General features: G+C 40.5%; 1 protein-coding gene across 2 annotated transcripts in view; it reads left to right on the top strand.

The window, feature by feature from the left end:
- The window catches only part of DENND5A (DENN domain containing 5A), a 42,997-nt gene extending 20,430 nt beyond the window's left edge, over window positions 1-22,567 (top strand). For both annotated transcript variants that reach the window (XM_063438153.1, XM_063438152.1), the window contains 18 exons: window positions 311-628; window positions 1,103-1,318; window positions 5,395-5,629; window positions 6,505-6,655; window positions 7,205-7,298; window positions 8,693-8,824; window positions 9,791-9,943; window positions 10,026-10,107; window positions 10,617-10,701; window positions 11,437-11,565; window positions 11,681-11,802; window positions 12,577-12,722; window positions 16,100-16,218; window positions 16,707-16,888; window positions 17,759-17,841; window positions 18,642-18,765; window positions 19,844-20,012; window positions 21,428-22,567. In XM_063438153.1, coding sequence (XP_063294223.1) covers window positions 311-628; window positions 1,103-1,318; window positions 5,395-5,629; window positions 6,505-6,655; window positions 7,205-7,298; window positions 8,693-8,824; window positions 9,791-9,943; window positions 10,026-10,107; window positions 10,617-10,701; window positions 11,437-11,565; window positions 11,681-11,802; window positions 12,577-12,722; window positions 16,100-16,218; window positions 16,707-16,888; window positions 17,759-17,841; window positions 18,642-18,765; window positions 19,844-20,012; window positions 21,428-21,611 — 2,724 coding nt within the window. In that variant the 3' untranslated portion in view covers window positions 21,612-22,567. The remainder of the gene's footprint in view (window positions 1-310; window positions 629-1,102; window positions 1,319-5,394; window positions 5,630-6,504; window positions 6,656-7,204; window positions 7,299-8,692; window positions 8,825-9,790; window positions 9,944-10,025; window positions 10,108-10,616; window positions 10,702-11,436; window positions 11,566-11,680; window positions 11,803-12,576; window positions 12,723-16,099; window positions 16,219-16,706; window positions 16,889-17,758; window positions 17,842-18,641; window positions 18,766-19,843; window positions 20,013-21,427) is intronic.
- Window positions 22,568-25,168: the final 2,601 nt, after the last annotated feature.

Here is a 25,168-nt window from a genome sequence, read left to right as displayed (position 1 = left end):
TTACATACAGAAAATGTGGGGTGCCAGAGCTTGTACATACATTTCTTCTGTTATCCGTAAGACATAATGAATGAATTGCTGTTGGCGGTAAATTGGGTCCTGTTAACTCTCTATCTGTGTGTGCATTCGTATTATCTCGCCAGTCTGTTCTACCGTCTTGCCTTTTTGTATATTTTTAAAACTCCTTTCCTTCCAAATGTGGCGAATGATCACATTTACTCTATCCCGTAAAGTCTGATGGAGAAATTGCTTTTTCATTCTATTAAAACATAATCTGTTTCCCTCATTTCTAACTACTTTGTCTTTTTAGGCCAATCTTTGTTTTGTCGACATAGACAACCATTTTATAGAGTTACCTGAAGACCTTCCCCAGTTTCCTAACAAGCTGGAGTTTATTCAGGAGGTGTCGGAGGTTCTGATGGAATTTGGAATCCCACCGGAGGGGAACCTGCACTGCAGCGAGAGCGTATCCAAACTGAAGAACCTCAAGACGGCTGACCTTGTGTCTGATAAGAAGAATGGAAACTTAGCCCGTTCCCCGTTAAACTCCTTCGAACTTCTCAAAGAAAACGAGACGTTGGCTCGAATTCAGGCTCTTGTCAAGAGGACCGGAGTTAGCCTTGAAAAGGTGAGTTACATTACTCACAACCTCTTTAGAGACTGTTACTTGTCATCTGTTGCTATGACAAAGCTGCCTTCTTAAAATCCTGATGATTAAGTGGTAGACCCGTAAAGATTTGTATACGACCATTCAAATTCTCTTGGATCCATCATGAATATAAACGTTGTAACCGCGACACATCCTGAAGGCTGAGAGACAGGCAGACACGCATTGTTTGTTAAAGCTATGATTAGAAACTGGAGTCTGTTTACTTTATTATATCATCCTATATTTAACATAATCTTTGTTTAGAAAAAAATAAGGTATGTTAAGGAATGCTGATTGTACAATTTATTATTATTGTGCTAAGAAAGCAGTTTCTATGTTTATAAAAGCAGGTTATATGCATGTTCATAGAATTATCCTGTAAATCTATTCTGCTCTTATAAACTAGGTGTTTATAATTTGTAACTTTTAAAAATGACTGCTGTCTTATTGCAGGTGGAAGTGCAGGAGGAGTCCAGCAGCAGGAAGGATGGGAAGGCTCAGTGTGATGAGATTGAGCTGCGGATTAATCAGCTAAACATCCAGGTCCGCGAGGTGTTTGGGAACCGTTTTACACAAATGTTTGCAGACTACGAGGTGTTCGTCATCCAACCGAGTCAGGACAAGGATTCCTGGTTTACAAACCGTGAGCAGATGCAGAACTTCGACAAAGTGAGTGTTTGCTCGTTATTGGGTGCTCGCTGGCGACAGTGTGTTTGTGGCTGCTTGCTGGCCACCGTGTGTTCATGGCTTCTTGCTGGCGACGGCGTGTTCGTGGCTGCTCACTGGAGGCTGCGTGTTCGTGGCTGCTCACTGGAGGCTGCGTGTTCGTGGCTGCTCACTGGAGGCTGCGTGTTCGTGGCTGCTCACTGGAGGCTGCGTGTGAGTGGCTGCTCACTGGAGGCTGCGTGTGAGTGGCTGCTCACTGGAGGCTGCGTGTGAGTGGCTGCTCACTGGAGGCTGTGTGTGAGTGGCTGCTCACTGGAGGCTGCGTGCGAGTGGCTGTGTGTTAGCGGCTGCAGATAAATCTGAATGTTTTCAAGAAATGTTTTTGCATTGACCCAGCATACTAAAATAAATTCTGTTATTAATTATAATAAAGTTAAATTTAAAGTTAGACGATTTCCTGTTCTACGTGTCACAGAACTTAGGCAAAAGGAGATGAAGGGAGACTAGAGCCCTCTTACATGAAGGCTGTGTTCTGATTGGCTGCTTGCTATTTTAACCATTTGGACTATATTTGAGTTTGTGTACAATTTGTAGCTCTTCTGCTCGGGATTGTATACCTTTGCTTGGGACTGTTCCATTTCACTTGGTTGATTTTCCGAGGTATTTTTGTTAGTTGTGGGGTTCTGGTGGCTGCTGGTTTTGTGTTTTTTCCTTGTGATTGTCACTTCGTTATTATGTTGTGTTCTCTGCCTTGCAAATCACAGATCGTAGCACTTTGTGGAACCTCCCATCGTACAGACTGAGGGTACATATCTGCATATCGGAGGTCTGTTTTGACCAGTCCATCTTTGAGACAATGACTTGCAGAGCTTCAGAGCCCTTAGCCGCTGTCCCTTGACTTCTCCATTTTAGCTCATCGTGTGAATGCAATTATTGCCCAATATCGTGTTGCTTGTTTTTCGGTTGGGTTAACCCATTCCATACTAACCCTATGCATGATTTTGTTTTTCCATGCAAAGTAAAAGAAAACATCTATCTTTTTGCTCCACTGCCAATCCTTACGTGGCAGAGAAACAAATTACTTTTCTCCTGTTAGTTGGTAACCAGTTTCATATTCACCGTCCTGATTCCCCCATCAAACAAGCCAAACGTTTTGTCAAATCGCTCCGCCTTTCTTTATTCGATGTTCCTGCAGCTGTCTTTAATTTTAACTATTTAATTACATCACAAGCAACACTAATGTGTGTACCTTGGTGTTATTTCCCCATTATATCCTTTAGATTGTAAGCTCAAAAGTTATCTTGCTAAGCAGTTTGTATAAAAGTACTATATTTGCTAAATTGTAAGCTCATGGGCAGGGTCTGTTTCTTTTGTCTTTATCCCTCTATTGTACATAGCTGCAGATTATGATGGCGCTTTTTAAATACCGTCTCCACTTTGCATATGTTGAAAGAATAGTGCTGCAGGGAGTGGGGAAGGTTTGGTATCTGGGGCACTGCAGGACTTCGGTGCAGGGTGCAATAGCAGCTTGTAGTGTCTATCTAGAACAAGTATCTAATTTTACCTAGATGACAGTATTTAATCTGAGGGTGTTTACAAGAACCCAAAGCCTGTATATTGTGCTTACATTTTGGAATCTGTATCCCAAGACATGCCTGCATGCTTCTTCTAAAAGCAAAAAAATATGAGATTGGCGACCAAAAGTCGCCTAACAACCCGGTAATCACTCTAGTTGCTGTCTGGTAGACAGCCACTAGAGGTGGAGTTAACCCACATAGGTAATTTATTGCAGTTTATTAAAAACTGCAATAATTGCCTTTGCAGGGTTAAGAGACCTGGGACTACACACCAAGACCACTTCAATGAGCTGGGTGTCTATAGTGTCCATTTAATCATTACCACCCCACTGAGCAAATGTGGATATATTCATAATATATATGCTTTGTGTGAACACCCTGCCCAGTTGCTCCATAATTTAATATCCGGAAGAATATTTGAAATGTTAGTTGATTGGAGCGGATAATCAGTGATCCAGTAAACGATGCAGTCTGCGCCGTATATTTCTCCCATGTAAAAATACAAACGATAACCCACTGATGTTGGAGTAATCTGTAAACGGTGATGCGCTGAGAAGCCATGTGGCATATGGGGCGATTAAATGGTCTGCATAGAATGCTTAAATATTTGTTTGTTTACGCAGGTCCGTATCCTTTTGTGTATAGGTTGTCAGGTGATAAAGTGATTAATTATTATCTTTTAGATCGCACCAACATATTCCTCAGTGCTTTGCAATTATAAAATGGGGATATTTTACAATGTTTTATTTATTTTATTTTTTTTTAATCCTTTTCTTTTTGGTTTTTAAATTTTTTAATATTGAGGTTTGTGTCGTTTAGACCAATTACTAATTGGATGTAGCACCAAGGAAAATATACATGTCATTATGTTTTAGGTGTTTTCTTTGGGGGTATATGAAATCTTGGCTTGCAATAGCTGCAGATCTAGTATCTGCAGCTACTGGCAGCTCTCCCCTTCTATCACCGCCCAGACTTTCTGTGCCTGTCCAATCACAGGTTTCCCAATGCAGCTCAGTGAGAAGTCTTTGCGAGGCAGGTGCTCTGGGCAATTGACGCCTCTTGTGTTTCTTCACTGAGCTAACCAAAACCAGGAAGTAACTGGAATGGTTGTCTGATTGACAGCCTGGTGGGTGTAGCAAGGTTAAAGGAACACTATAGTCACCTAAATTACTTTAGCTAAATAACGCAGTTTTAGTGTATAGATCATTCCCTTGCAATTTCACTGCTCAATTCACTGTCATTTAGGAGTTAAATCACTTTGTTTCTGTTTATAAAGCCCCTGGCTATGATTGACCGAGCCTGCATGAAAAAAAAAACTGTTTTCACTTTCAAACAGATGTAATTTACCTTAAATAATTGTCTCTCAATCTCTAAATTCAACTTTAATCACATACAGGATGCTCTTGCAGGGTCTAGCAAGCTATTAACATAGCAGGGGCTAAGAAAATCTTAATTAAACAGAACTTGCAATAAAAGCCTAAATAGGGCTCTCTTTACAGGAAGTGTTTATGGAAGGCTCTGCAAGTAACATGCAGGGAGGTGTGACTAGGGATCATAAACAAAGGGATTCAACTCCTAAATGGCAGAGGATTGAGCAGTGAGGCTGCAGGGGCATGTTATATACACCAAAACTGCTTCATTAAGCTAAAGTTGTTCAGGTGACTATAGTGTCCCTTTAATATATAAAAGTGTCCTTTTGTATTGAAATCCGCACTTTTGGTAAAATGGAAAAAAAAGAGGACACACTCTTCACACACAAAGCTTTTCGGCAACATCAACTGCTTTAGGTGTTTTTCCTTTAATACTCCCCTGGAGTGCTTAGTTACTAGAGAAAAAAAATGGGTGTCTAAATTTCCCTACTTAACATCAAGAGTCCAAAGTTTTTCTTTTATTCACTTTTTTTCCGAGTTTTGTTAAGTCATATAAAAAAAAGAATCAATTATAACAAGTGAAGGCCCAACATAAGGGCGGGGTAGGGTGCTAAAATCTTAAGGGATCGACACTTCAAAGTCACAAAATTGTAATTGGGTAAAACTTTGTGCACGTAACGTTAGGTCACATGGAGGGAAAAGGTAAAATTACTAAAGAGAAAGCAAATCTGCTCACACAAATCTCATCCAGAGCACCAATCAGAGACTGCTGTGTGAGGCAGAAAGAGCACACGCCGGACCACAAGCTGTCTAATGGATGTATGTACTATGCAATCCAGTTCCCTCTCCTTTGTTTTCCAATATTTAGATCCCTGCAAACATATAACCAAAATGGGGAAAAAATTAAGATTACCGCAGATTATCCAGAAATTCTATGGTTTGCTGCACAGGAATACCTTTTCATATTGATTGTTACTGGACGTGAGCTAGGGAAATAATAATTGCGACACATTTACAGCCTCTTTTTATTGTTTTCGTTAGAGCAAAGTTTTCTGTATCTTCTGTCGGCATTTACAATAAAGCTTTCATTCATTTAATGACATTTAGAACCATTCTATGTATCTCTTTTCAGGCATCATTTCTGTCGGATCAGCCGGAGCCTTACCTGCCTTTTCTCTCCCGATTCCTCGAAACGCAAATGTTTGCCTCATTTATTGACATTAAAATTATGTGCCACGATGAGGACGACAAAGATCCTATTCTACGGGTATTCGATAACCGGGTAGACAAGATTAGACAATTAAACGTCCGGACGCCAACGCTGCGCACGTCGATGTACCAGAAATGCACAACTATTGAAGAAGCAGGTGAGACTCTCTAAGCCTGGCTTCAGGTAAAACACAAACCTCTTAAGGTTCCATATTTTGGGATGGTTTTAGAGGAAATGTAATAAATGTGTTTAATCTCAGCTGGTGATTCCCTTATTCAGAAAGTTACTTACCTTAAGTGGATCATGTTATCGGCACGTTTTTTGGAGGACCGATCTACCTTTATAAAGGGTTGATTGGACACTGGATGAATATGTTGCCCTTTTTAAAAACCCATTGGGTCCCACAAACAGTTGTTCTTTTGAGAAGGGGCCGAAAGCTAGCAGGCTCATAAACTTACAAAGGAACGTGGAGCTCTAAAAGGCTCTGACTGGTCTGTAGATCTGGAATTAAAGATCTTTCCTGTTGGGGACCAATATGGGAGCTCTGATATAATGCACATATGAAATGCACTATAATCAATTATATGCAAGTAGTAAAGATTACTGTGTCTGAGTCTTCATGATTATCTTTTCATTTACTCAATTATATATTTAAGGATGTCCAACCAGAAAGCATAAATTATTCATGTTTTTTTTTTTTTTTAAACAACTTATTAGTAGTTAGCAGTTTTTTGTACAACTAGTTAAAGAAAAAAAAAGAAACCTCCCTTTAACATCTGTTTTTGTTTCTATGGTACATACGATATGTGGCACGTGACGACCTGTTTAACCCATTGAGATAAAAAAATTAGTAAATCTTTCTGGGCTAAGGGTCTCTCAGTCCCTTTAAACTATTCTCAATTAATTCTAGGAGGTGCAGTGCCATACAGTTACAAGAGTGGGAGGTATAGAGATAGTTAACTAGCCCCCCTTAGAGGGTTGCCCCCAGTGTAAAGTTAATAGAGCCATATCTTTTCCTTCTCTGTTGGCCAGTGAAAGCTATAGAACTACGTCTATCCAAGATCGATCACACTGCAATCCACCCGCATCTCTTAGACATGAAGATTGGGCAGGGCAAGTACGAACCAGGATTCTTCCCTAAACTTCAGTCGGACGTTCTCTCTACTGGGCCGGCTACGAACAAGTAAGAAAAATGGCATTGTTTGTAATCTCTAATTTATGATCCTTCTGCACCACTCCAACAAGATAGCATTTCGTCAGTATTCATTTTCCATGTGTTTGTTTTGTTTTTTTGTTTTCAGGAAGAAGTTTAATAATAGTTTTTTGTTGTTGTTTTTTTTTAAACATAATGTCCTCTACGCTGTTTTTAACTTCATGCAATCTATTATTAAAGGATTACTGCAGTTTCTTAATGTGCTTTGGGTGTAATGTTTCTGTCCCTGTATGTTCTTTATCAACGCGTGGATTTCAAGAGAAATCGTCACTTTTACTATATTCCCTTTGGCAATACTTGTATTACATCTAACTTGTCTTAATCTCTTGTTTTGGGACACCTTGTCAGCGAGGCCCTCGGAATGTTCCCCACGGATGGGGTTTAGGTATATGGTGTGATCTTTAGTTTCTGTGTTATATTGCCGCGATGGCTCGGAGTGCGCGGTCATCGCTGGTACAAATCTCTACTGTATTCATCTGTGACCAAAACCTCACCGGATACATTGTATTGTTTCTGCAGATGGACTAAAAGAAACGCTCCAGCTCAATGGCGACGCAAGGACCGTCAGAAACAGCACACGGAGCACCTCCGGTTGGACAATGACCAGAGGGAGGTAGGGATGCCAGGGAGTGGATGTCCCTGTACTGTCAAGAGAATGGGGCAGTATTTATTTAACACACAGACCCCAGAATCCCGACAGGAAGTGAAGACCACAACTTTCATTGGTTGTGTGTAGTTGTCTCACAGCAGACTTCACCTCCCTGTTTCCAGTTCCCTTTCTCAGTCACAGTAATACAAGCCACTGATCCTGACATGGTGGAGGTAGGTTTTTATGTCCGCTGGGGGATTTTATGCAACTCTACCCAATACCGACATTCTTTGTAATGCTTTTCTTAACCTATCGTTTCTCCCATTCAGGTCAAAAAAATGTAATAAGCTCCGTTTTTAGAATTTTATCCTTTCCTATCGTGGTCCCCTTTCCAGTCCTCTAAATCTCCCTATACTGTGCTCCTACCTCAGGCAACTAGTGTACTTTGGCTATGCACCCCTTATCTCTATCCCTTTGGTGTGTACATTCGTCGTTCACTCAAACCTCTTACGGCTACATGTGTGCGACCTGTTGGAGGCACAGTCTCCAAAATTAGCAAAGAGAATAGTGATCAGGTGCTTCCCAAACCTTCACTGTAGCCAGAGCCTGCTTTCAATACATACACAGCGCTCGGAGATACAAGATAGTTAGTCAGCGCTAATTAACACAAAGACAATGGGTAGGCAGCGGCCGCAACAAAAGGAATCCCTCAAAAACCCTTTGACAAAATCACGACAAAATAAAGAGAGAAAGGGCTGCGCCACAAGTAAATAGCGATAAAAGGTACAACTGTATCTGACACAAAGGCCGATTGGCCTAGTGCAAGAAAAAGAAAAGTCTCACAATATAAGTTTTGGTTATCTAAAGGTGAAAGTCAGTGCTTGATAAGGTGTACTGTCCTCCGTTTGACTTAGCCATAGATAAAATAGAAGACAAAAGACAGGGTAGGTGATAGTGCAGCTTGTTAGATTCTGTCAGATAAAAGTACGAAAAAATAGCGATGGAACACTCCCATTTAAAAGAGCTATAGCCAGCTCTAGTAGTAAGGGTGTACAGTGGTATGATATACAACAAGTGTCCACCACGTCCACACCAAGATGATATCGAAGATAGGTGACAGGTGATGGTGCAGTTGTTAAATACAGTCAGATAAAAGTATAAAATAGTGGTGAAACACTCACATTTAAAAGAGATATAGCCAGCTCTAGCGGTAAGGGCATACAGCGGTATAATCCCTACTTTTAAAGGCTATGCAGCAAGTGTCCACCACGTCCACACACGCAGGAAAGGAATAAAAAAGGCAACAGATAGTGCTCTCAATAAAATAAAACAAAAAAACATGAAGAAATGTATATAATGTGGTTTAAGGCAACAGATCCGATTCATATCAAATGACAACACGATTTATTTATTTATAGAAATATATACAAGAAGCGAGAAATTTGGGGAGTTCGATCCGCCAGCCTAAACTCTCAAACCTGTCCCCCTCTGTGATCGCACAGACAAACTGGAAATTTGTAGAAGGATTGCTGAAGGAATGTCGCAACAAGGTGAGAAGGCATTCTGTCAGCGTCTGTGCTCTCATTCTAGATTTTTGGGAGCTCCACGCTGCAAAGTAATAGCCTGCTTTACCGTAAAACACACAGCCTGCCCGTACCTTGATTGTTCATTGACAATAACCTCTCCTTACCTTAAAGGGAAACAATATATCCAGAAATGCATGGTTTTAAATTTATACAATTGCTGAAAAAGTAAATACATTTTGTAATCTTTGTGCAAGTATTTTGTAAGCCCTTAAAACGTACCTTTTCATTATTATAAGTGGCCTCTGTGGTTTAAGACTGTTTGTTCGGTTCCCACTTCCGTTTTTTAATGTATGCATCAGCTTTTTTTTAATACAGATTATCTATCAGTATTTTGCTGCCTCAGCTCTGAATTCTGCAAGTATTTAGACTGCTAATGATTGGCTATAGATGGTATTTTACTTGCTTTCATAAGTACTTTTGAGATTTGTTATCTAGAAGACAATGTGTATGCTAAAGTCCTGACAAAGATCAATATATCTTCAGGTTTACTTTAAATGCAGCATATATTCGGTTTTTACAAGAAGAGGAGCACTTTAAGGGTTTATAGTATCCAATCAGATATTAAATGCAAGATTTGCCACAAAAATCGTAACAAGGCCTAGATCTGTACGATAAGATTTAATAACTTGCATTATCTTTTGTAAATTTAAGCCAAGTAACACAACATGTAGGTAGATATCATGAGGCAAACCTCTAAATGCCAGGCAGATTGAGGATATAACGGATTGCAGTCAGAGGCTGAGAGCCCTCCACCCCAATGTTCCAGCAAACCGTTTTTGGTAGATGGTATAACAAAATAACCACAAAACGCAATGCAACTAAAAAGGCTATTCGAAGGAAAGGAAGCCCTACACCAGTTTAGTGATTATTGTAGGGAGGTGGATTCCTGTTTTGGGGAGTTTGTTTCTAATAATGACCACTGTATCTCAGACAAAGAGAATGCTGGTAGAAAAGATGGGCCGGGAAGCTGTAGAATTGGGCCACGGAGAAGTGAGCATCACAGGAGTAGAGGAGAATACTCTGATTGCCAGTCTGTGCGATCTTCTGGAGAGGATCTGGAGCCACGGTCTGCTGGTGAAACAGGTAAGACGTGTCTCTGTGTGGATGAGTGACCGCGTCCCTTTCTGTCTCCTAAATTCATGAACTGTCCCTCTGTCTGCCACAGGGGAAATCCGCTTTGTGGTCTCACTTGCTACACTATCAGGACAACAGGAGAAGAATTGCAGGGGGAAGCATCAGCACCTCAGGTCATTTTACAATTCATCTATGCTGAATGATGGTATTTAAATTATTTTCTAGTTTGTTTATCCAAAACCTTTTCTTTTAAGTAATATTTTAATTTTGACAGCACAACTCCTAGGCAGTGAATTCCCGATCGTTAATGCCCTTCCTGTAAAGAGCCATTTGCTCTGCGGTCAATTATATTTCCCCCCCCCCCTGCAGTGAAGTAGAATCCTGCTCACACTGTATTACCCAGCTTGACATCGTCTGCTGGCATGGACTGATCATTAATAAACTGATTTTAAAGAAAAACTCACCAGGAACAGAGCCCTGGGGGTCACTGCTTACCAATTTGGCCCAGTTTACAAAACGTCCGTGAGACTCCTTGCCGCACTCTGACCGTTTCAGTTTAGACCTATCTTTCAATCTGTGCAGTAAGCGTTCTATACAGAACAGTCTGAATGAGTATTGTGTGTGTCACAGACTCCATTGGCCCAAAATGAAAGGATTATTAAAAGTTCTTCATTCATTTTAGAAATCTTTTTAGAAACTGAAAGACGGAAATCTGACCCAAATCCTGTGATGTGTCCTCTGAAAGTTTCACTGGTGCAAGACATGAGGTGAGTTATATTATAGCATAGAGCCCAGTATGTCCTGCTATAGTCACAGCTGTGTGCATGTGTGTGTTCATATAGATGTAATTACTTGTTTTATTAGTGTGTGTTTGTGTGTATACTAAATTGTATTTAGTTTTACTTTTATTTTCAATATTTTTCATTTTTGTTGTTGTTTTTTTTAAATAATTTCTGGGCGTTCAAAGTGAATTTCAAAATTACCAAACAGAACACTGAATTGATGTTTTTTTTTCTTATTTTATGGCTATTCTGGCCTTCACTTTTAAATTCTCTTTGAATTCATTTTGAATTTCCTGCACTACTAACTTTAGTAAATTACTCTGTCAAATTGTGAATTCTTTGCTGCCAGGTTTGGGGAATGTTTAATCAGACTCCTATTTTCTTAATCAATATTTTCGCAATCAATTTCCTCACTTCAACGAAGGAGCATCACGTTCCTGATGAAATCAAGCTTGGCAAACGCATGTGTTTGTGCGCACGCCTGGGAAAATCATTCACATGAAATGGCTGCGAACACAGACATACGCACGTCACTCTCTGCTGGTCATTGCTATTTCCTAAAACCAGACACCGTTGTTTACTAGGGGTTATAACACACAGAATGAGATCAGATGTGTTTTTCCCTCTTTACTTCAATATACACAGAGCCACAGAGTTCCTGATTTACTTATTATAGGTCTGATTTGATTTACTTTAATTTTATTTGTTTCCCCTTTCCAGGCACATCCAGAACATCGGAGAGATTAAAACTGATGTAGGAAAAGCCCGGGCCTGGGTCAGACTCTCTATGGAGAAAAAACTTCTCTCCAGACATCTTAAACAGCTTCTCCTTGACTACGAACTTACCAAGTAAGACACGTGGCCCACGGGGTCATTCAGCTTAGGTCTGATGAGTGTTAAATTCCTGTATCGAAACACGTCTGAATATCAGTTTCTCTCTCATTGAAGACTTGTTTTATTCTAGAAAACTCTACAAGCGATATGCCTTCCTACGCTGTGACGATGAAAAAGAACAATTCCTCTACCACTTGCTCTCCTTCAATGCCGTCGATTATTTCTGTTTCACAAATGTCTTCACAACAATCAGTGAGTTTAATTTTCTATATTTGTTCACGTAGGACAGTTTACTTCGGTTCCAAAAGCCAAATTATTGTCATTCGTTTGTTGTCCGAGCGAGGTGGAAACGCAACCGCTTCTGTTTCTTGAGAACTCATGAAGATTAGGGGCACAGAGTATTAAAGCTGGTTTTGCTGCATTGAGGGTAGAGAACAACTACAGCCAGCCAGCCAGCCAGCCACCACCCATAGGCAGCCTGCACATTAAAGTGTAATCAGGAAAGAGCGACAGAGCCATTCAGTGATTAGGAAAGACTGTGATCCATGATTTTATGTTGTAATTAATACATTTTTATAATGCGTGGTGCCTTAAAGTTTGTCCATGCTAAAAAAAAAAAAAAAGAATGGGAATGTAGACGAAAATTGCAAAGGATGCGATTTATTAAGGGTTTCATAAACTAAACATTAATTTGTGATAATGAGCAATCTGAGTTATAAACATTTAGTCCAAAACACTGCTTTTTTAGCTGTGGGTAAAGAGGCTATATATATAATAACACATGTAGTATAGGATTACTGAGAGGTCCTGCTCTCACACTACGATTTTTGCACACTGATCTTGAATCTAGAGCCGGAAGTTGCTCACATGAAAGGGTTAAAGCTCAGAGTTTTTAATTATATTGGGTTTGTCTTTGTTAATATTTCACATTTTGGTGTGTTCACTTTTGAAGCTTTGTCCCAGAATTTCTCCATTTTTGCGGAGTTGACCTTTTCTCACAGTAACAAACTTTTCTTCTACTTCCAGTGATCCCCTACCATATTCTGATTGTTCCCAGCAAGAAGTTGGGGGGCTCTATGTTCACGGCCAACCCTTGGATCTGTATATCGGGGGAGCTCGGGGAGACAGGTGTCCTGCAAATTCCCAGGAATATCTTGGAGATGACATATGAGGTTTGTGACTGTATTCATGCATTTAAATCCAAGTTCTGAAATAAAAATAATCCACACATCTCTTCCTGAAACCCACAGGTTTATCGGGAAAACCTAAGGAAGAAGCGGCACAGAAATGTTATTGTAGCAGTTGCTCTTTAGCCACTATAAACATTTAATCTCATTGAAGTGGTTATGGTGCCTGATGTCCCCTGGTACTAACCCTCCTTTCAGGGATAAAGCATTTTTGAACAGACCCTAAATAAAGATACCTGGCCCCAGCGGGAAGTATGGTTAAAGTAGAGACTTCTTTGTGGCCATACCAATTCATACCAGCAGTGGTTGCTGTGATAAGCTGAATGTGATCAGCAAGCACTCTCAGCAAATCACAGCCACCCTTTGCTACTCAGAAATAATACTTCCTCATTAAACCAAGCAGCGCAGAGGGGATGGGCTGCTGGGGACTATTGTTTAGCGTTAAAACGTTAAATATGCAGAATTTAATGCAGAATGGAAGGATGGCGTCAGGGGACTTCAGACATTATAACCACTTCAATTAGATAAAGCAGTTACACTGCTTATGTGTCCCTTTATTTCTGCATTCCTGATCAGTGAAGTATTTCACAGCCAATAACTATTTGGAAGGAGATCAAAACAAAGGAATTGGCCAACTATATTTTAATCAATAAAACCTGGACTTCCTTATTTTGATTGATATCAGAAAACTGTCTATGACTTTTATTAAAATACTGCAAATTCCGGGCATGTTGATATTAAAATCCTATTTCTTAAATTAGACGTTTGCTTAAATCTGTGTTTTCAGAACAAGTGAGATGCCATAGGACAAGTCTCATTGAATCCCTTTAAAAATATCCGCATCTAATTACACTGATGCTTTACCCCAGCCTGCAAATGCCAGATAGCCATCTCAGGCCTCTATGAGATCCTTATAGGGTGTGACACCTCTCTCCCCCCAGGCTTGAGTGATGTGGCTGAAACTTATTGGACGTCAGCTGATTTTATATATAGGATTTGCATTTACAGATTCCCTCACTGGGTAGGACCGTTATTTCCTAGTTTTTAAGCACAGAACACGTATTATGCATTATAGTAGGGATCGACCGACTATTGATTTTTTTAGAGGTGATAATCTGTGAACTTTCAGGCCGATAGTTGATAACTAACCAATACTGATATTCTGTACATTTACCATTTTGAAAAAATAAACTATTTCTACACAAATCTACTGTTAACTGAGCATGTTTATTATTTATTTATTTTTTTATTAAGGTAAATGCACAAAATATACGTGCCAGTCAGAATTTTTTATGTTTTTAAGAATATATATATGTGTGTGTGTGTGTGTGTGTGTGTAGTGGATGCAGTGAGAGTATTTGATTAGTGAATGCAGTGTGTGTTTGTGTAGTGTGTGCAGGGCCAGTGCAAGGATTTTTGCCGCCCTAGGCAAACGTAAAGTTTGCCGCCCCACCCATATGATCTGCCATTAACTAACGCCAATGCTGCAGTGCCGCCGTGTTTACATTAAAAGGCCTGCAGGGACAGGCTATAGACACCAGAACCACTACATTAAGCTGCAGTGGTTCTGGGGACTATAGTGTTTCTTTAATGTGAGGTAAATTAGAGATTAGTGTCACTAATAATATACTAGATTGCCTACTTACAACCAGATGACGCTGATGATGGTCACTAGCTGCAGTCTGGCTCCACTGGTCTAGTGTAGAACAGGCTCTCTGGAGGCTGTTTGTAACTGTGGTCACAAAAATCAATGTTCTGGGAGAACGGGAAGCAGCTCCATTTTTTGAGGGCCCTTTACACAGCTCAGGGTCCACCTTCATGTTCCACCAATGAGTTTGTTCACAGGGGGTGGAGTGTGTAGGGGATGTCCTGATATGTGTGTAAGGAATGCATTGTATGAATCTGTGTTTGTATGTGTAAGGGCTGCAAGGTGTATTTCTGTGTATGTACGGGATGCAGTGTGTGTGTCTGTAAGGGGTGCATTGAGTGTGTGTAAGAGATGCATTGAGTGTAAGTGTTGCATTGCTTGTGTGTGTGTAATGCATTGTGTGTTTTTCTGTGTGCAAGGGGTGCATTGTCTTTGTGTGTAAGGGGTGCATTGTGTGTGATTGTGTGTGTGTGTGATGGATGTCAATCTCCCCCCTCTCCCTCCCTTGTCCCTCTCTCCCCCGTCAATTCCCCTCCCTGTCAATTTCGTTCTCTCCCCCCCCCCCCCTCCCTGTCAATGTATTTCTCCCCCCTCCCCTTGTAGCGTGGCCGAGCTCTGTATGGTCCACGGGTACAGGGAGCTTTTGTTTCCTGTACCCAGCCGGACTCAGTGTCAGTCTGGCCGGGTGCAGGAGACAGATGCTCCCTGTACCCGTGGACCATACAGGGCTCGGTCACGCTACAGTGAGGGAGTCACAGGAGGGAGCACTGAGCCCTTCCCTCCTGTCAGCCCCTCTCCTCATGCTGCGCCCGGGCGGTGCGCCCTCATGGGCGCACCAGCCCGGGCAAAGCTGCAGCCGCCTGAGGCTCTCTACAGAGCGCTCGGGCGGCTGCAGCATGAGGGGGGCCGGCGCTCCTAGGCGCCCTAGGTGGCTGCCTAGCTGGTAGCGCCGGCCCTGAGTGTATGTATACTGAATGCAGTGTAGTGGATGTATAGTGAATGTAGTGTTTGTGTAGTAGATGCAGTGTGTGTTTGTGTAGTGTGTGTGTGTGTGTGTGTGTGTGTGTGTGTGTGTGTAGGTGTAGGTATGTAATGTGTATAAAACGGGGGGAGGAATTTTTTAATTAATTTTTTAATATTTCATTTTTTTACATTTTGTTTTAGTCCCCCCTCCCTGCTTCTTACCTGGTCAGGGAGAGGGGGGAAATGGCATTCCCTGGGGGGCCTGCGGTGGTCCTGTGTGGCCCAGCACACTCTTACTTCCCTTTCCAGCAGCTCCCCTGTCCAACTCATGGTAACCCGCGGGACTCGCGAGAGTTAGACAGGGGAGCTGCTGGGAAAATAAGAGTGTGCTGGGCCCCACAGGACCCTGATGGCGGCCCTGGTCTGCATTATCGGCTATATCGATAATCACCGATACCGATATTGCTGATAATACAGAATATCGGCCAGACCGAAAATCGGTCGATCCCTACATTATAGCATGATTAAGGTTGTCATGCCAAAGAAAACGGTTTTTATTTTTTTGCTCAATCAATTTCTTAAATACACACTAATGATGTATAAAAAACAAACTAGAAAAACGACAAACCCGGTTACTGTTCTAAACAGTGGCCACTAAGCACTTAATCCCATTACTGCGCTCCGGGATTAGTTTTACGGCAGAGCTTGAGCAGGATTTACATTGTCTCGTGTTCGTGTCTTTACCGCTCAGTGCCAGAATCTTGGAAAGCTGACGACCGCGCAGATTGGACATGACAACTCCGGGCTCTACGCCAAGTGGCTGGTAGAACACGTCATGGTTCGCAATGAGATAACGGGACACACTTACAAGTGAGATGCTAACTTATTTAACTTTGTGTAGAGCACCATCCTTATCCCTGTACACAAGAAATAAAGAGTGCAAGGGAAATTACTTCCCCCAGTATGTTCTCAAATACATGACATTTGTTACATTTTAAGCTTCGTATGTCTAACCAAGGCATGTAAAGTCTTAAAAAGCATGCGCACACACACACACACACACACACACACATGGTTTCACATAGAATGGTTTTAAATGATTCTGTAAAGTGTATCTCAGTTGATTTAAAAGATACAATGCTGCATAAATAAAAAATATATTTCATATTACGTATTTTTATCTAATAAAACAAAGTGTTTACACTGAATATTTCTTTCTATAACCATAGATTTTTACACTGTGTGCCTGTGCGGTTTCCCACAAGTTTGCGCAGATACGTGTACAAGTGTAAATGTCGTTTTCCACCGCCTGCGTCGGAGGCTGAAAATAATTGGAAATCATTTTTCTCTGTTTCCAGGTTTCCATGTGGTCGGTGGTTGGGGAAAGGGATGGATGATGGAAGTTTGGAAAGAGTTTTGGTTGGCGATTTACTGACACCAAACACTGAGACCGAAGAGCGATATTGCCGAACGCCACCATTGCAGCACTCTCCCAGCATGATCCGCAGGCTCGTAGCAATCTCGCCAAGCAGCAGGCCAAGTAAGCCGAGCGCCCGATTTAAAGGGCAAAATGCACAGATTGTAGGATTGTCAATTGGTCCAACAAACATAGTTTATTTGTTTTTTATCGAAAAGCACAAATTTCAACTTTTAAACCAAAATAGCCAAACTGTGAAAACATTACCAAGGATTTTCCATTTTAACTATTCTAATTTGATTTCGTTACAATTCCCACTTTAATGAATAAACCATTATTTGTTTTAGACTGTTTCCTGCTCAGAGCAGACGTGCAGCTTATGCCAAGTGTTCCTCCTCTCACCTATTAAGTCAGGCTCTGCTAGTTTCTCTGCAAAGCAAATTCCTGTATCTGTACACTGTGTACCTTATAGTAAAAATAGCATTCTTCGGATTGCATCTAAATATTCGCACCAGAAAAAGAGTTGTGTCCTGTTGTTGGTTTTAGTCTATTATCTTCTGTATTGGGATCTATTCACTAAATTGGGATTTGCTGATACTTGACAAGAGAATTGCTATTGTAAGACCAAAATATCTGAGTGAAAAAAAAAAAAGGGAATTTTCACACTTTGCTATTTTGCTTTTAAGCCCAGTGCACAGAATGATCTTTGAATGGCATCAATGCAAATCATGTTTAAAGATCCAGGCTTGGTTCCCAAGCAATAAGAGGCACTGCTCAAATCTACTCTACTCTAATCAAATCTTAACGTAAAGCACACATCTTGCATCCCGTCTTCCCCCAATTGGTAACAGTCATATTTTACAGTTTGCTGTTACTGCAGGAATCACAGACAGACAGACACCTTACGTCTCTTTTTTAAATTTCTTCTTCCACCTGAAACCCTCAGTTTCTTTCTTTATCGTACGTTACATCTTATCCAATATTCTCTTACAGAGTTAAATACAGGTCAAATCCAAGAGGCGATTGGTGAGGCTGTGAATGGCATTGTCAAGCACTTCCACAAACCAGAGAAAGAGGTATAGTATGCCGATTCATAATATCTACCAAAGTGTCCTGTGCCGTTACAGTCAATATTATCAGCATTAGCCGAATCTGCCCAAAACCTCAGCGCAAACAATAGAGCAACAGATGAAAGCACTTTAGTTATAGTGCATTAAAAATGATGCAAATACAAACACGGAAAAATATTAAAAATACGTTTGAATATGCTGCAAATTCTAAGGCATTGCAGCCTCTCAAACTAGGAAATGACTTGGACAGTCATTACTATCTATAGCACTCTATATATGTACTTCCTGAGCGCACCGAGGGTTTCTGGGACCTGTAGTCCTTTTTACTTGTAATGCGAAATATTGCAGGTTGGGAGCAGGTGTGGTCAGCCTATGGCAAAAAAACAAATTGGTGTTTAAAACAGAAATCTTAAGGAGATTAAAATAAAATCCAAAAATCTGTATAATTTAAACCTACACAATGCAACATAATGCCCCTTTAAAGAAGCTTTCATCTTTATAGCACTGTGTTTAAAGACATCTGTGGCATCTTGTACCCACATATTTTGCCCCTAATGTGTGTAAAGAAACCAGAGTGAAAGAAGAATTAGAACCCCCAACTGCAACTTGTCATCTTAGACCTTTAGCTGGAGTGATCGGTGTTGTTGTCATTCTGCTGTAATGGGAAATGAGCAATATTTCAGCATTTTTAGGGAACCCATGGATCTGGGGTCGTTTAGCTACAGAAGATGCTCTGTTTGTATTCTTGTAGCAATCTCTGACACCTATTAGACTGCTAGACTCGCCAGTGTTCCTTTATTTTGCAGAGAGGCAGCCTGACCCTGCTGCTGTGTGGAGAGAATGGACTGGTCTCTGCACTGGAGCAAGTATTTCAGCACGGTTTCAAATCCCCACGCCTCTTCAAAAGTGTCTTCATCTGGGATTTCTTAGGTAAGCTGAATGGACCATTATATTGCATTTCCCAGCAGCCTCACCGGAAACTGTATGAGATACACCCAGGGGAATACTAAGGGAACTGTACGCAAACAGGGAAAGGAAACAATGTTTCACAGAGCTTGCACTCTAATTGACGTGCTCGGGGACTCCACATGGTGTAACGGCTGCAGATTTTATTGCCTTGCGATTAACATACATTGATGGGATTGGGGGATTATAAAGAACACTCATATGGAGGCCGACATCTATTTAAAGAGATGTGTCAGACACATCATGCAGTGAAGCTCACCGCAGTCAACGGGTGCATTAAGTAACTGTCTGTACTGACATTAGGACTGTGAATTTACACCCACATCCTGTGCAAATTGATAGCCGTAATCAATAACCATAATGTGATATCTCCTGCCCTCCAACTCATAGCGGTGTCGGGGACAGTATACCAGCTCCCCTACCCCACACACGCATTATTTCAATAAGAATTTATAATCCTTAGATAATTGTATTTTGTGGAGATCATAAGAATCAATGCACATTGGGAGTAAAGATAATATATACTTATTTATAGACACAGTTGATTTATTTGTTATTGACTGTAAAAATCAATAAAATGTATATTCAAAAATAAACTGAATACTATTTTATATTTTCTTCAAAATATTTTAAAAAAATTAAATATTCTATATGATCATTTGAAATGTTTATGCAAACATATTGAATAAGGCCGTGGATGAGTGAGTTATAAAATGTATTTAATAGCAGTATTTAGTGCAGGAAACTATGAGAGCACACAAACCCAAAGACCGATTCTACCTCTTACTGACACAAACAGCAGAAAAAAAAAGTCAAAATCCATTCCACTAATTGGTTTGCCAGCTGGGGTTTTGGGAGGGCTGGCTTGTATGTGTGGATCACAAAATCTGCTGATTTATACAGTAAGAATTTTTCTTTTTCATATTTATTCTGATATTAAAGTGTTTATGGTGTTTCAAAGCAAAATATACTGAGTTGTAGGGATACATAGTGATTGCTGTATGGGTGCACTAAGTGACTTTATCATATGATTTATTGGCAGAAAAAGCACACATGCATTATGATTCCCTGGAGCTGAGTGAGCTGGGCACCGAGGAAGATTGGCAGAAAAGGGCTCGCAAGTTCTGTCGCTTTATCACTGCCATAAACAACACCCCACGAAATATTGGAAAGGATGGCAAATTTCAGATGTTTGTGTGCTTAGGGGCCCGGTGAGTCTGCTTTTCAGATTGATCCCTGATTGTCTCCTGAATTCTGTGCTGATGCTGGGCTGTGTATTGTGCAATGATACCCCAAACATTGCTCAACGGCAGACTTAAGTTCTCAAACTATCTCCTACTAATTATCCCCTTGCCAAAGGAAAAGTGCGTGGAGTTTGTTTTATTAATCTAAGCCTCTGAAAATCACTCACCGTTGCGCTGCAAGTGTTTGGGAGCTATATTTCCCAAGATTCTTTGCCAGCGTACCTTTTGACAAGGCGCCATAGAAAGTGTGGTTTTTGTTCTCCCTTTACTTACTACAACTAACTCTTTAACTTTCTTTGGTGAAATGACATCTTACAATCTCCAAGGAATGGCGATGATTGTATTGATCGCTAAGGAATCCTCCTGTGGCTGTCGATCAGACACTAGAGACACTTCCTTGTAAAAACTTTCAGTGATTGAAAGTCTTTATGTTCGTCTTCTCATAAAGAAACATTGTCTCAATGAGCAGCATCTTATTGGCTGAACACAGCCCGATCTCACAGCCCGAGATCATCCGTTAGGCTGCAGTGCTGAGACTGGAACGGAACTGGAAAACGGGTGTGATTAACTTGCTTATTTTTCCTTTAAAGTGAAATCATTATTCTGGGAATATAGGTTTCCAGCACTGCCACCCACTCTCCTCTGTAAAAATGATGTTAAATAAAGTGAATTGAAACTTGCCCCGCACAGCCAATTTAATGCTGCATGCCTCCAGTCAAACACTGCTATCTGCATTTAATTGCATGACCAAGTTTTACTTTGTTCTGGGGAGAAAGCACCTCTAGTGGCCATCAGGAATATCGACTTTAGAGGTGGATTTAAAACATGGGTATGTAAACATTACCATTTGTTTCACATTGCATGTTTAAAATGGCAGGACCTCTGCACACAAACCACTTCATTGAGATGACATGGTCTGGGTGACTTAGTGGTCCTTTTAAAAGTAGATTCAACAGTTTAAACATTTAGAGGAACACTTTAACATTACACATGAATATTTTCTTTATAATGCGTGTTTCTTTATATTATGAATCTAATCTGTTTCTTCACTAACAGGGTTATTCTCTGAAGTGAGAATTCAAAGTGCATTTCAAACTATGGCCCAAAATTAGCGTCCCTTCTTACTTAGAGTTATTAGAGAATACATTTTGTAATTCTCTGAAATAAGACTAATTTGGGTTTCTAAACAATAACTCACATCATCCACAGTAAGCCACTGTCTGAGCATAATGGGAAATGGAGTCCTTTATGCTATAAACATCTTCATACCGAAGGGAGAATATAGCATCAGTGCAGCCATTTCTGCGGCCGTAATTTAGGGGTCGTGTAGCAAAACTAACCGGACCCGTGATTAACCCTTTGTTTCCCCCTCTCTATTTCAGGGATCACTATTTGCACCACTGGATTGCCTTGCTCGCGGATTGTCCCATCATAGCACAAATGTACGAGGACACGGCTTTAATTAAGGACCATACGTTGGTGAACTCGTTAATCCGCGTGTTACAGACTCTTCAGGAGTTTAATATCACTTTAGAAAGCTCTCTAATTAAAGGAATTAACATCTGATCACAAAACGGAAAACCCATTAACGTACAAGAAATTTGCAGCGCCACGGGAGAGGCTGTCCTTTGCGAGGCTTCTGGGATCGTTGGTCACATCTAGTGGGATGAGCAGAACTAGACACACTCTGTGTACAATATCCTCTAGAATGCTCTTTTATAGTTTGGGTTCTGACTTATTCCATTCTTTTATACAAAGAAGTTAAGCGGGAATACTGCACAGCTTATTATAAAGCTTCTTTATTCGCCCGCCGTGAAAACTGCGCAGAACTTAATGCCTATCATGTTACTGGATCAACATAAAAATGTCTAGACCGTCTATTACAATGTATTGACATTTCGCTTAGATGGCATATCTTCACTTATTTGCTAAAACAAAAAAAAATATATATGCATACATATATATATTTTTACATTTTATTGTGCGAGGCTATTGTTGTAGAAAGTCACTTTTTTTGTTGTTTTGTTTTTTCTTTGTCAGTATTATTTTGTCCGTGAACAAAAGGTCAAGAGAGGTCCCTTTATATATCGCAACACAAATGCACAGAAAGTGTTTTCTTTCAATTTTTTTTTTTTACATTATTTATTAACTGTTTATGCTTTCATTTCCTTATCACTTCAGTGCCAGAGTAGTCTAATGCATCACTGTAGGAACCTCCAGGCATTGCAAAGATTCATGGGAGCGTGTTCCTGGATCCAAACCGCCCCATAAGGGTCAGCAATGTTTGCCCAAAATATTATCTAATTCTGGTGCTTCATAGCTTCTGTGATGCAATAATACAGGGCAGTTAGAACTGTTTTAAGAAGGAGATGTGAAGGAGGCAATGATGGTCTGGCTGCTGTCTGAAAACTGAAAAAACAAAACATAAACCATTAACCCCCTCCAAGCTGCTCCCATTGGGACCAGATGCTGGAGGCAATTTTTGCACAATGCAGGCTAAAAATAAATATGTTTACACAATGTCTCTGTGTGTTTTTGTTTACTTTAAAAAAAAAAAAAAGAAAAAATTATCATAAATAAAAAGCGACTTTTTTTTGGTGGGGAAAGAACTTCTCTTTCAAAACCAGAACTTTTTCTGTTTTGTTTTATTCTTTTGTTTATGACTTGTGAAGACTCAAAATAGTCACCAATGAAGCTATGCATTTCCAATCTGAGAAGGAGAGGTTAAAAGAGTCAGGTGAGTCTAAATTGTGACCTTGTTTCAAAGGGCTGCTGGGAGGTAAAATGTGACTCTTGGAAAATCTCACCTTTTAATAACATGAGCTGTGCCTGCACCAGGTTTCCCTTCCAATGTTAAATTTGGTAAATCTTGATTATTCTGGTGCAAACGATCTCTCTTGGTCCACTGAACAGAGGTACAAGTCATGCAGTGGGCAAGGTTGTGCGTATATCGCAATCAGATTTCAATAATTCATACTCTGGTTACTTGTTCACCTTGCTGAAAGTTTGTTTTTCCTTAAAGGGTCACTCCAGATCCTTAAACAACCTGAGCTTGCTGAAAAGCTTTATGTGAGTGTCCTCGATTTTTTATTTTGCAAAAAGTGCAGATTTCAATAGAAATTGACCCTTTTATAAATTAACTTGGTTACACCCCCCAGGTTTTCAAGCAGACAACAAGTAATGTTACTTCCTGGTTTCGACTGCTCAATGCAGCTTATCTCAAGAGGCAGCAATTGCCCGAATACCTAACATACAAAGACTTCTCATTGAGCTGTACTTGGAAGTTTCTGATTGGACAGCCACAGAAAGTCTAGGCAGGGTTAGAAGGGGAGAGCTAGAAAAGGCAGCAGACAAGAGAACTGCAGGTTTTGCAAGCTGTTTTTAGATATAGTCCCCTTGTAAAAATACATAATTTTGTATTTGGGCAGTGGAGTGTCTCTTTAGCTCTTGCAGAATGTGTCCCTGCACAGCTCTGTAATTCATTATGAGCCCACTGTGTGCGTTAACATTTATCTGCCCCTATCTTGGATCCTGCGCAACTATGAAAAGTTCTGCTCATTCAGTAGCGGAAGCTTGAAATACCCCACTAACGCACTTTGTTGGACATCCAGTGTTAATAGAGCATCTTGTTACCTCATTCATACCAGGATTGTATCATATGTTTCCTTACCAATTGTATACACGACGTGGAGAATGGCAAATTACATTTATTAATTACCGATTTCTTTTGCAAATTACCCTAATCACCATTGGCAATGGGAGCCATGACACTGCAAACATTTTTGTGCAACAGTTACAGAGCAATCTCGCCGTAGACTGCGCGGTGTTTACAGACTTAACGCAGTGATCAGGACTAACAGTACGCGTCCGGGCACTGAACACAGACAGATGGACAAAAACACAGAGTCCTGTGTGCGTGTGTGTGTGTTGATGGAGGCGGCTCTTTGATTTTATAGTGTACCATCATAAACAATGCTAATCACCTGGTTGGTATTTTTAATTTTCGGATTTAAAGTGAATTTCACATTTTTAAACCAAAATAGCAGAATAAGATTCAATAATAATGCTTTAAACTTTACTGAATACATTTGTGCTATAATATCTTCGTTTTGGGCAGCCCTACTTAGATGATGGAATGCGCCAGTGCTGGTTTAGATATTTACATTTAATTCTGAAAAGTGGCCTGGTCTGGTCTATATACACATGTATATGAAGATAGTGTTCCCTCAATGTGTCTGATTCTCTTTGCTTAGGTAGATGTAAATCCATTAAGAAATGGGTATCCGGTCATACAATCCCCAAAATTATAACACTTCTTATCAAGGGGATAGGCAAATTTAATATTTATTGTGACGGCATTAAAGGGTAGAATGAATTCAAGAACATTATGATTATTGTAGTTAAAATGATTTACTTGTCCTATCAGGACAATACAAAAAAATCCTGTCCATTCTACTGTTAGAAGTCAGAAGATGTGCTATACTTGGTTTCCACAAGATGGCGATGTTCTCTTTGTGGTATAATAAACTGGATATTGTAGTTTTTACAGTTTAATGGCTTGTCCGCATCTTCTATAGCAACATCTTCTATAGAGCCTATTGCTGCCAGTATTTGTATTACCTTTGGGGATTGTTTTATTTGTGAAAAATGTCACTTATAAACCAGTGGTGGATTACATTTCCCATAATTCTGGAAAAGCATCAGGTGAGATGTAGTCCACAACAAGTTCAAAGGTTGCCTACCCCTCATATAAACTGAGTAATGGCCCACCTTACCCTATTAAACAGAGCTCCCCCTTCTTCTCAGTAGTCTGGGTAATAACCGTCCTCACCCCATAATCACACCGTATACAGAGCGTCCCCCTGCAGCCAGGGATTCTGGGTAATAACCCGCCTTACCCCATAATCACACAGTATACAGAGCTCCCCCTGCAGCCAGGGATTCTGGGTAATAACCCGCCTTACCCCATAATCACACAGCATACAGAGCTCCCCCTGCAGCCAGGGATTCTGGGTAATAACCTGCCTTACCCCATATTCACACAGTATACAGAGCTCCCCCTGCAGCCAGGGATTCTGGGTAATAACCCGCCTTACCCCATAATCACACAGTATACAGAGCTC

The sequence above is a fragment of the Pelobates fuscus genome, chromosome 12 (assembly GCF_036172605.1).
Source record: "Pelobates fuscus isolate aPelFus1 chromosome 12, aPelFus1.pri, whole genome shotgun sequence".
Taxonomy (NCBI): domain Eukaryota; kingdom Metazoa; phylum Chordata; class Amphibia; order Anura; family Pelobatidae; genus Pelobates; species Pelobates fuscus.
This window is presented reverse-complemented; position numbering and strand designations above follow the sequence as displayed.